This window comes from Ursus arctos, unplaced genomic scaffold, assembly GCF_023065955.2.
Source record: "Ursus arctos isolate Adak ecotype North America unplaced genomic scaffold, UrsArc2.0 scaffold_5, whole genome shotgun sequence".
Taxonomy (NCBI): Eukaryota; Metazoa; Chordata; class Mammalia; order Carnivora; family Ursidae; genus Ursus; species Ursus arctos.
Window position 1 is genome coordinate 59,166,359 of NW_026623067.1, and position 12,766 is coordinate 59,179,124.

Below are 12,766 nucleotides of genomic sequence, written 5' to 3' on the forward strand. Positions count from 1 at the left end.
AATTTAACTTGTGTAAGAATTCCAAAATACTGTTATAAAATCCTAACAATAAAATACACACTCTCACATACACACTACACATCCAAAATTTATCTGGTTAAACAAATGTACCTTCCTAAATTTTCAATCGTGTCAAACTAGGTTAATTCTACTAGAAGTCCATTATAGAGTTTTACCACCAGTAAAAATTTATTACTGTTTTACAAAAAAAAATCCTCTACTAACTAAAATAAACAATTAACTAGAATCTCTAGACTATGCAAAATTGATAGCTTCCTTATAGACGCCAGTTCATTTTTTAACTGTAATTTCACTTTTAAACTTAAATATTACAAAGTTCTGTGCCAGCTTCCTTCTCTGTAAAGATATTCCTACTGAAGCAATATTTCAAATGTACTTCTGTAATTCCTTCCAATACGTACGTGGAGCTCATGCCTTCGGGAGGACAGAGGACATTTTCAATGCTAGAAGTTCAATATTTGGACTGTGGAAATTTTATTAAATAAAATCTTTTTAATAAGTAATATATTTGAGAGCAAGAGAGCATAAGCAGGAGGCAGAGAGAAAAGCAGACTCCCTGCTGAGTAGGGAGCCCAATGTGGGGCTCAATCCCAGGAGCCTGGGATCGTGATCAGAGCCAAAGGCAGACGCTTAACCGACTGAGCCACCCAGATGCCCTGACTGTGGAAATTTTATACTAACGGATCCTGAATCCTGCAATTAACCATAAAGAGTTTTAAAAAATGTTCATAGTAACAATGGTTATCCTAAATGCCAAATATACCAAAGTTTAATGAGAAAATGTATTCAATTTAATCCATATATAAATGAAATGTCCTTATAGCTCTAACCTAGCAAAAACACACACGGCATCAACTATTTTCATCCATTCAACTGACAGAAGTTATGAACCACCTACTATGTGTGAGGCACTGATCTAGGAACTAAAGAGACAGAACAAAAGAAACTAAAATCCTTGCCCTCGTGGAGCCTTTATTGGCAAAATATCTTCAGTTACTATCTGGACTGTCATAAGGTTAAACTGTCAGCAGTGACTGAAATAGGAAAAAACCTCAATAACAAAATATTTATTAAACTTAAAACAAAGGTATGTATCCATGAATAGAATATACTTACTCTTCTACCTGAATTTGAACTTCACATGAATATAATCCATACTGTTCATAGTCTTCTGTAATTTTCTTTCTTTCTACTATGAGATTCAACCATGTTGATGAATATGCTACAATATTCTTTATCCCGCTATTGATGGCTCTTTGGATTATTTGTGGGTTTTTGCTACTGCAAAATATCTGCTTCTAATTAAACATTTAAGCTATTATTTTCTCAAGAAACCATCTGGTCACTTACATGTTTAAGGCCAACAGTCAAAGCAATGTTACCAGCAGTCAGGGAAGGGATTTCTATATGTTGGTCAGCAAATGGCAAAAGAAGACGACTTATTCTCTCCCTGTAAAAACCATGATTTGTATTAGTAAAAGAATTTTTAAAGAAATGAGTGCAGTTTTAGAAAATAACCTAAGCTTCTACTTACGTGCAGTTTCCATTAATATTATAAATGGCCGACTGGGGTTTTATTATGCCTGAGTAAATGCGCAGAAACACCAGTGGTCCCCGCTGCTTGTCATGAAGAACTTTAAATGCCAGGGCACATAAGTCATCCTTATACCACTGCCTACAAATTGAGACATTCCAGAAAAGCCTTTAAAATATACTTCCCATGTATCTATACAGATCAGAATCATTCTACAAACTTAACCTTAACGTCCTCCCTCGTATCTTCTAGTTTAGCTACTCAGACTGATTAAATAATGTCCGTACTAATCACCTCCCTTCCTCCACTCGACTGAATTATTTAGTGGAGATCTTATCATTGATTCTTCAAAACTAGAAATAATGGATTCTCTCCCAAATATTACCTCTACTTGCAAGTAATTATACTACATAGAGTTCATTCCTAAGAAAATAGACCTAGGGACATCATACCACTTCTCATAAAAGCCTGTACAGGGCATACATACAGGTAGATGCTTTCCAATTACTACTTTCATTCCCTGCCACCCTCTCTCCAATCACATAACCATAGAAATCTACACTATAAACTTGAACTTGTTTACACAGCCAACACTCTTACAGACTGATGTCCTTAAATTAGTGCGCGTTAAGTTTCAGAAAGTCTGAATCCCTCTGAAATGGCCAAATTCTGTGCGTAGGTACATATTTTTCTGAGGAAAAGCTCCATGTTCTCATTAGTTTCAAAGAAGCCCACGACTCAAAGTAGGCGAGACACTTCTGTTACAGAACTTTTCCAATCGTATCCCTGTTCTCGCCAACTTTTAACTTTAGTAAATACTTACAGTCTACCATATACTAGAAACTGTTCCATATGCTTTATCAATATTAACTCACTTGATTCTTGTAACAATCCAGTGAGATAGGTCCTATTCTCTGCATTTTACAGGTGAGAGGTTAAATAACTTGGAAGAGCTGGGATCCAGGCAGTACACAGACCATGCTCATAATCACTATTAATGCATCTCCAACTGAGAGATATGAAAAGTGATAATGTCCTACTTAAAGGATTAAAGTCCATTCCTGCCTGCCATTTTGCACAATGCTCACCCGTATTTTAGAGGATTTATTACTAAGTACAAAGCTGTTAGTGACAAGAGAAGTAAAACGATGACCTGTCTTCACAGCCAGAAAGTATTTTGAGCTTATTAAAAATCTTGAAAAGTAGTATAAACGTATTTACAGAAAATTTATCAAACACCCTCACTATACTGCTTTTTTTATTTTTTTTAACCAAGACAACATGATAAACACTTGTACTTTTATACAGCAAAAAAGCCAGACATTCTACCTCCATCTGTAAACATAGGAGGTTACAAAAGATAATGACAGGGGTGCCTGGGTGGCTCAGTCGTTGAGCGTCTGCCTTCAGGTCAGGGCGTGATCCCAGGGTCCTGGGATCGAGCCCCACATCAGGCTCCCTGCTCTGCTGGGAGCCTGCTTCTTCCTCTCCCAGTCCCCCTGCTTGTGTTCCCTCTCTTGCTGGCTGTCTCTCTCTCTGTCAAATAAATAAATAAAATCTTAAAAAAAAAAAAAAGACATTGACAAATATACCTTTCAAATAAAATTTCATATAGCTCTATATTATTTACAATTATATCCTTCACCAATGTTATTTAAAAAATGGTGATTCATGAAACAAGACCTATCTGCCTGTTTTCTCAAGGCTGTAAGATTTAAATCTATTACTTGCATACTCACAGAAATTCATAGTTGCGCTCTTCGGGTGAAGGCAAGTACATGGTAATAGCATCTAACAAGGGCTGAACCCCTTTGTTTTTCAGGGCACTTCCACAAAGCACAGGCACTGCTGTCTGAGCCAGTGTTACTCTGTGTATTGCAGTCTGTAGCTATAAAGCAGAGATGTAAGCATTCCGTGTGCAGTATACTGGCCATCATTTTTTAAGGCCTTTATTATTATTTTTTTAATAACATTAATCACTACTTGGTACCTTTGATATATGTTTAAAGGTTTAATGTCTGTCTCCCCACCCATCATAATATAAAATCCATATAAGCATTATAACAAATCCCATAAAAACACTGCTGAATCCCCAGAAACCAGAAAAGTACTTAAAATAAGCAGGTGTTCAAAAATATTTCTCAAATGAATATACTTTGAACTGACCAGAAATTAAAAACATAAATATGAATTACAATTTTTCCAAGGAATTAGACCCACACCAAATCAAATACAAAGGAAAATGAGAAATCAAAGTAGAAATCAAATTTGAAAGATCTCAAGCCAAGAAAAGGTTGTGTGTACTTGTAAGCTACTGGTAAGAGACATGGTGGGTCAATTTTAGATTATAAACTCTTTGCAAACAGAAATCATGTGACTATAGGGCACAATAAACATCACATCTAACATTCGAATACTAAACAATAAAAAATTTCAATAATTACGGCATTTCATTCAAAATAAAAATACTTTTTTTCCATTTCTAACTCCAAAGGCTCAAAATTAATCTAGAGACTCGTGTTTTTCTTAATTCTTTTGTGAAAAATAACTAGGTAAATTTGCTGGGCTCATTCTGGACCCCATTTATAAATACTCCCACCTAAAAACACTTTACTTGCGGGCGGGTTCAGTTGGTGGCGCATTCAACTCCTGACCTCAGGTTCCTAATTCAAGCCCTATGTTGGGCATAGAGCTTACTTAAAAGCAAATAAACAAAAAAACAACTTTACTTAGTAACTCTTGTTTCATAAAGAAAACTAAAGATTAAGTTTGCCAAATTCATGGGGGAAGGTCTCTGGTAGAAAATAACAGAAATGCTTTGAAGAAATCTGTCTTAATTCAATTACTATAACTATTTAAAACATGCCTATTCTCTGGCTTAATATATTTGAAAAGAAAACAAAAAAATAAAGACCTGTAATGAGCTTCCAAGAAAAATTAAATCATATTCAGAAAAAATGTGAGAAAAATAATCATTGCAGCAGTCTACAAAACCAATAAATTTTTGAAACAAAATTTCTACCTATAATTTCCCTAAACTACTCAGAAAAATGATCACAATGAAAATGCTGCAAAGGAATAATTAACTTATGCTGACTCAACAGCAGTAAAAAAGATTCAATTTCTGATTTTATAAAGCACATATGACAATAGTAAAGCACTACCATTATTTAAGTACTTGTATTAATAGTGACTTTACCTTACTGTTCTCCTAATTTAGTCAGCCTATTCAAATGCTATGCAAAGTCAAAAAAAACAAAACACCTGAGGCAGAGAAATCAAACCACATCCTATTAATAAAACTTCATCAAAGTAAATGAATAATAAAATTTACCTTTTCAGCTGGTAGCAAATCAAAATTTTCACTAAATTCTCCTAAAACCAAGTCAGCAAATTCATCATCCAAATCCGCAACCTATAAAGAAAGGTTTTAGTTCTATCACTTGCTTTTGTCACAATTGTTAAGTCCAAATACCATAAACGTACATTATCCAAATATTTCAAGACAGCTACATGATCTGTCTTATCCAGGCCAAGGAACTCTCCACATTTTCTCAAGAGATAGTGTTTCTTTCAAAGGAAAGGAGAAGGGATTGAAAACTGAAGATAGGCTATTATGAGTTCCCTATATTCACGGGAAGCAATAGCCAGATAAAGTATCTCAATAAAGTGCTATCTACTCAGAGCGCTCAAAAGAAATAAGATACACAATTTATAGCCAGTGATAATATATATAAGGGATTGCTATTTTTAGATGAATTCGTAAGTCTTAGTTCATAAAAAGTTTCACTTGGTATTCCTTTCACATTATGAATGTTCACCAGATCTCCTAAGACTCCAACTGAAGTAATCACTGTAATCCTGCCCTGAAGGAACAGATTTAAGTTGGGGGTCACAAAGGCACCACTTCAGCAATAAAAATGCAATTATCTAATTCATATTCTTTTCTTAATCATCTACCTGTATGAAACAGAATTCAGCTGACAAATTAAATAAAAATCTCAAAAGCGGTACCTGGGTGGCTCAGTTGGTTAGCATTTCCTTCAGCTCAGGTCATGATCCCAGGGTCCTGGGATCGAGTCCCAAGTTGGGCCCCCTTCTCAGTGGGGAGTCTGCTTCTCCCCCTTCCCCCATCCCTGCTCCTAATCTCTAATAAATAAATAAATAAATAAATAAATAAATAAATAAATAAAAATCTAAAAAAAAAAAAAGGTTTCAAAAGTTTATGAAAGTACAAGGGAGCAAAATAATCCAAATGGGGGAGAAAAACACACTCCTAACCACTAACTATTGTAGAAACATACCTAACCATTCTCCTGAAAAGAAGTATATATGACTCCAGCTTCTGAAGTCAAACTGCCTGGAAATAGCTCCACTACTAACTAACGTTCAAAAATTTAGGTCAAGTTCCATCACCTCTTTTTACCTTGGTTACTCACGGAGATAATACTAGTACCTACCTCACAGGGGGAGGATTAAATAACCAATTCAAATCATGCTTCTAGGATGTACAGTAAGTACGCAGTAAGTGTAATTATCACTATTCACCTTCAGAACACAGGAAGTTGATTCTAGTCCACACTAATCTTATTCTCCAAAAAAATTTAATTGTGTAAAATCTAACATGAACATAAAATTTGCCATCTTAACCATTTGTAACTGAACAGCTGGGTAGCGTTAAGTAGGTTCACACTGTTGTAAAACTAATCTCCAGAACTTTCTCAATCTCACAAAATTTCTACCATGCAAAAAACTCTTCCTCACTCTCCTCTCAGCCCTTGGCAACCATGATTCTACCTCTGTCTCTACAAACGTGACTACTCTAAATACCTCATATAAGTGGCATCAGTACAGTATTTGTTTTTGTGATTGGCTTATTTCAATTGGCATAATGTCCTCAAGGTTCATCCACATCGTCGCATGTGTCAGAATGCCCTTCCTTTTTAAGGCTGAATAATATTCCATTATATGTATACACTGTATTTTACCTACTCCTCTTGTAGGTGAACACTTGGGTTGCTTCCACCTTTTGGTCATTATGAATAATGCTGTTATGAACAAGGACATGCATTTATCTCTTCAAGACCCTGCTTTCAGTTCTTTTGGATGTACATCCAGAAGCAGAATTGCTAGATAATATGGTAATTCTATTTTCAATTTTCTGAGGAACCACCACACTGTTTCCCACAGTGGCTGCATCATTTTCATTCCTACCAATAGTACACAAAGGTTACAGTTTCTCCACATCTTTGCCAACACTTGTTTTCTGGTTTGTGGGGGAGGTTTGTGGGGTTTTTTTGATAGTAGTTATCCTAACGGGTGTGATGTGGTCTTATTTTTATATATTCCTTGGGGGGATATTCCTTGTAATTAGCACTTTATTATTTTGTACAGATAGTCTCGGATTTTCTTTATTTTCATTATATACCATCACATCCTAAGACATGCATAAGACAACAAAAAAACTTCAAAGGGGAACCAATTATTTACCCAATTATTGATTAATAAATGTCAATTCCACTTTTACTCGGTTTAGGGCCTCCCAAATTAAAGAAGTGGTACAGGGAAGTGGGTAAGAGCTCTATCTCCAAGTGAAGACAGACCTGGGCTCAGATTTCCACCTCTGCTACTTTTTAGCGTATCACAAGTTATTTAAGGATTCTAAGCTTCTGTTTCCCCACCAGTAAAACAAGGATAATATAAGTTGTTGTGAGGATTAAGTAATATATGTAAAGCACTTAAACTAGATCATCGTGGGTCCTCAGTAACTGTTACCCAATAATAAAAATAACAATCAACATACTGTTAATGATAAAGATGATGATTCCTATGTAGTATAATGGAGAATAATACTGCAAAAATAAATTCATACAAAAGATAAATGAAAAAAATGATGAGAGGATCTATTTTGAACAGTTTAGAAGTAAAAAAATCAAATGGTTCGGACTTAAATCTTTTTCTCTACAAGATTCAGAGACTTTATTTAAGGCATATTTTACTTATTAATCTATATATGAACAGTACTATATAAATATTCTAAATATTAATGATCTTACTATTTTCCATTGAAACTTTGAGGGTGAGGGCGCCTGAGTGGCTCAGTAGGTTAAGCGTCTGCCTTCGGCTCAGGTCACAATCCCAGGGTCCTGGGATCAAGCCCCAAGTCGGGCTCCCAGCTCAGTGGGAAGTCTGCTTCTCTCTCTCCCCTCTGTCCTTCCCCCTGCTTGGGCTCTTTCTGTCTCTCTTTCAAATAAATAAAATCTTAAAAAAAAAAAAAACAACTTTGAGGGTGGAAGAGGTCCAGAGTTCTCTATTAAACTATAAAATTAATGGTTTTAAACTTTTCTAAGTTAATGTGACATTTGACTAAGTAAAAGATGTACATACCATACCCTTTGACCCAGCAATTCCATTCCCTGGTGTAACCCTAAACAAATTCTTACACATATACACAAGGAGATATATACAAAGATGTTCACATCAACACTGTTTCTAAGAGCAAAAAAGAAGACATAGGGGCGCCTGGGTAGCGCAGTCGTTAAAGCGTCTGCCTTCGGCTCAGGGCGTGATCCCGGTGTACCGGGATCGAGTCCCACATCGGGCTCCTCCGCTATGAGCCTGCTTCTTCCTCTCCCACTCCCCTGCTGTGTTCCCTCTCTCACTGGCTGTCTCTATCTCTGTCAAATAAATAAATAAAATCTTTAAAAAAAAAAAAAAAAAAAAAGAAGACATAATCTCAAAGTGCATCCACAGAAGAAGAGACAATAAACTGTGGTATAACAATACTGGCACATTATACAAGATTGAAAGTGAAGCATAACCACACATAACAGGAATGAATCTGCAACAAAATGTTACAAAATACAAATAATTATCATTCCATTTATGTAAAGTTCAAAAACATGGAAAAAGAAGTCCTTCATGAACCCACACATTTGTAGCGAAGTATAAAGCAAAGCAAACGAAGGCAAAACACTACAGTCAGGACAGTGGTGGTGGGAGGTGTAAATGATTAGTGGAAAAGAGAGAGAGATAAACAGTAAATGGCACACAGAGATTCAAGAAATCTGCTAATATTCTCTTTCTTAGTCTGAGTGGTGCAAACATTGGTGTTCATTCTATTACTCATTACACTTGACCTATTCCAGATACAATTTTATAAAAATTTCGTAACTTATAAAATATTTTTTAAAAAGTTTCTAAATACTTATGCGAATGTAAACTCCACATATTTATTTTACCTGTTCAATTAAGTCATTCCTTGCTTCAGTTGTCTCCTTCAGCAATTCAGCATCACTCATTTCCAAGAGGGGTTTCCTCTCAAAGTCTTTTCCATCCTCTGATTGACGATTCCAAAGAAGTTTTTCTTTACTTACAACATCCACAACGCCTTTGAAAGCTTTGCCTTCACCAAGTGGTAACTGCAAGTCAGAGTGAGATTAACTTTGTTCAATGACCACTCAATTACAACTGAATCGTTGATAAAGCTTATCTTTCCCTACTTTCTCCCAAATGTCTATTATCATTATTACCATAGTCTATATCTATTTTTATTTGTATGCCAAGTTTTTCAAAAAAGATTTGAGATAGTTTTAGAAATACATAAGTCACAATAAAATAAACTGATGAGGAAATCTGAAGGTTTTTTTTTTTTTTTTTTAAGAGAAAGAGAGAAAGAAATAGAGCAGGTGAACACAGGCATGTGCCAGCACATAGGAAGGGGCAGAGCGAGAGAATCTTAAGCAGGCTCCCCCATGATCCCACGACCCTGAGATCATGACCTGACCCAGAATCAAGAGTCAGACTGATGGGGCCGCCTGGGTGGCACAGCGGTTAAGCGTCTGCCTTCGGCTCAGGGCGTGATCCCGGCATTACGGGATCGAGCCCCACATCAGGCTCTTCCGCTGTGAGCCTGCTTCTTTCTCTCCCACTCCCCCTGCTTGTGTTCCCTCTCTCGCTGGCTGTCTCTATCTCTGTCGAATAAATAAATAAAATCTTAAAAAAAAAAAAAAAAGAGTCAGACTGACGAATGAGCCACTTAGGTGCCCCTGGAGTTGTTGCTATTAATCAACCAAATATCAACCAACCTGTAAAAGCAAAGGCTTTGCCTTCAACTTCTCTCTGATGCTTTCAACAGCATACTTAAAACTGCAGAAAGCAAAATAAGAGTTAAAAATGTTAAGATTCTTAAACCAGGTTTAAGAACGTTCCCTAAAATTACAACCCTTTTTACTCTCTCTAATGTTCACCATTTAACAGTTTTCCATAGGACAATAAATTTTCAATGTCAATTTCATATAACAGTGCTTGAGATCTACCACAACCCTGCCACAAAGGTATCTAGAGTAGTATTATTGTAAACGTCACTTACCTATAGTCTGAAATTAAGATTAAATAAACTGATCAAGGCCACTGATAATAAGTTGCAGTTATGAGATTCAAATGCATGATTTGTGATTATGATTTAAGGATTCTTTCTTCTAACTACATGTGCTATCACACACAACTCCCATCTTTTTCCCAAAAGGCAGCCTAATTTTTCCATACCTTTTTAATAGACATTCTTAGTATCATGTTATGAGCTTTAGAATTACTGTAGAAAATTACATAAACAGAGAGCATACTGTGTGGTTTTAGTAGAGGGATAGTTTATGTTTTGTTTTTGCCACTCTCACACCACAGACCAGGATCTCTCTCTCCTTATCACATTACCCCAAAATCCTTTATATTCTTGATTCTCTGAATTCTGTTCTCAGAACCATGGTTCCATTTTGGATTACCATTCTGTGAGTCTTTGAGCATTAATACCACATCTTAGTACTAACTTTTTTGCCCTCTATGCAGGTCTTAAAACATTTACATTCTCTCCCAGTTCCCTCTGAGTGAGAGCAATTAGCCAGTAGCTAAAGGAAATCAGGGGACAGGAAACAATCATCTACCCTCCACTTTTAGCAATGGTGGGGAGCACCATAGCCTTCAGCAATATAGGGATTATTTCATACTGCTCTAGACAGAACCAGTGGAATCAGCAAGACATCACTCTGTCAGGATTCTAGAAAACAGGATACAGTCTCTCTGCATTGGATACATGATAATTCATCACCTATCAGCTCTCTATTAATCCTACATTGTTATTCAACCTAGGAACTACCTGCTTTGAAACTTTTTAATGGGATTGAATTGAGATTCCATGGAATATTTATACTCTATAGGGAATAGCTGTTTGTAAATTTAAGTTATAGTCCATTAAAGCTCAAATTGTATTTCTACTTTAGTATGTGAAGAAAAAAAAAAAAACACTTAAAATACCTTGCTCCAGTTTTGTCCATTTTGTTTAAAAAACAGATTCGAGGTATCTTGTGTTTATCAGCTTGCCTCCATACTGTGACAGTTTGTGCCTAAGACAAAGACAAAGGAAAAAAAAACTCAGACAAAAATAACATGTTACTACGTACAGAATAAACAGATCTAAAAAGCTATTATAACATGGAATTTGGCCCTGTTCTAGCACAGAATTAATGCTACTGCACTTACACTTCTAGAGTCACTCTTCTGCTGGTAAGTTAACAGAGTTAAGAATGTAATGAAGGGTGATGAACAGTGTGCTTCAAACTGAGAATACTACTTTGGGTGACTTAGGTTGCCACACAAAGAGAACAAACACCTGGAAGGTACTGAGAGCCATGTAAAGAAGCCTTCGTCAAGAATTAGAAGATGCGGGGCCCGAGTGGCTCAGTTAGTTAAGGGTTTGCCTTGGCTCAAGTCATGATCCTAGAATCCTGGGATTGAGCCCCACGTTGGGCTCTCTGCTCAACTGGGAGCCTGCTTCTCCCTCTGCCTCTGCCCTTCACCCCACTCATGTTCTCTTTCTCTTGCTCTCTCGCTCAAATAAAATTTTTTTAAAAATTTAAAAAAGAAAAGAATTAGAAGACGTAATTTTTGTCCGGCTTCACTTTACCTAATACAGTTCACACAATACTGAACTCCTAAGTTTGCTGACCTGTGAAATATGGACTTCTGCCTTAATTCATATAGTTGTGATGTTAAAAGAACAGGAGCGCACTACCAAAATGCTATTGCGATAAAAAAATTTTATTATGAACATTTGAATGTTGATGTAAACTGAAGAGGATTTAAAGGAGAAAAAAAAGCCAATAACTATTTCTAAGTAGCAATTCTCATATGCTTTTTTGACTACTTTTAATTCTACTTTTTATACATATTTCAATAGCTCCAGTCTGTTACAGTATCTATGTCTATCAGAGTCCCAAAGCCCTGAAGCCCTAAAAAGCTTAATGTAATGACATTACCTAAAACAGAAGCCACTTTATAATTTTATTAAGTAAAATTTATATAGAATAAAAACACTCGTCTTAAGTGTACAGTGAGTTCTGATAACCATATACACTTGCATATATTCCCCATCCCCCATAAACAACCTGTTCTCATATTTGTCACCACAGATTCATTCTGCCTATTTTTGAATCTCATATAAATAGCATGGATTCTTTTCCTCAACATAAAGTTTCTGATATTCATTCATGTTGTTGGGTATACTGGCTCACTTTCTTTTTTTCTTTCTTTTTTTGGCTAAACTCCTTTGTATAAATGTGCCAGCTGGTTTTTCTATCCACCTGTGAATGAGCAATTAGATTATTTCTAGTTTAGGGCTAGTATGAATTTAGCTGCTATAAACATTTTGAACAAGTCTTTAGGGGACAAATGTTCTCATTCCACTGGATAAAGAGTTCCAGTTGTTCCACATCCTCAAACAGTATTTGCCATCATTCTTCTTAATTTTAGCCATTCCTGTGGGTATGAAATAGTCTGTTTGTAATTTTAATTTGCATTTCCCTGATAACCAATGAGACTGACCATCTTTTCACGTGCTCACTGGACCAATTCATATATCTTTCTTGGTGAAGTATCCACTCAAGTCCTTTGCCCATTTTTTTTATTGGGTTGTTAGTTTTTATCATTGATTTGTAGTTCTTTACATATTCTGGATACAAGTCCTTGATCATACACATGCACTGTAAAAATTTCAGCACATACTTCCTAAAACAATATTTCCCTGCACAATCAATAGTGTTAATGCACTCTGGAAACTTAACATTCATACAATATTTTATCTAATATAACAAATTATACATATTATATATAAATACAATTATATATATATAATAATAAATTCAGTGTGCTTAGGTACAT

General features: G+C 35.7%; 1 protein-coding gene across 18 annotated transcripts in view; it reads right to left on the reverse strand.

Moving 5' to 3' along the window:
• GFM2 (GTP dependent ribosome recycling factor mitochondrial 2) overlaps nt 1–12,766 on the reverse strand; it is a 68,324-nt gene that overhangs the window by 24,289 nt on the left and 31,269 nt on the right. For 14 of the 18 annotated variants that reach the window (XM_026498781.4, XM_026498782.4, XM_044384119.3 and 11 more), the window contains 7 exons: nt 10,865–10,953; nt 9,643–9,703; nt 8,797–8,976; nt 4,890–4,970; nt 3,295–3,443; nt 1,556–1,696; nt 1,372–1,471 (listed from right to left, as the gene is read on the reverse strand). In XM_026498781.4, the coding sequence (XP_026354566.2) occupies nt 1,372–1,471; nt 1,556–1,696; nt 3,295–3,443; nt 4,890–4,970; nt 8,797–8,976; nt 9,643–9,703; nt 10,865–10,953 (801 nt within the window). The remainder of the gene's footprint in view (nt 1–1,371; nt 1,472–1,555; nt 1,697–3,294; nt 3,444–4,889; nt 4,971–8,796; nt 8,977–9,642; nt 9,704–10,864; nt 10,954–12,766) is intronic. The other 4 variants (XM_048220831.2, XM_048220829.2, XM_048220830.2 and 1 more) reach the window with 1 other exon arrangement.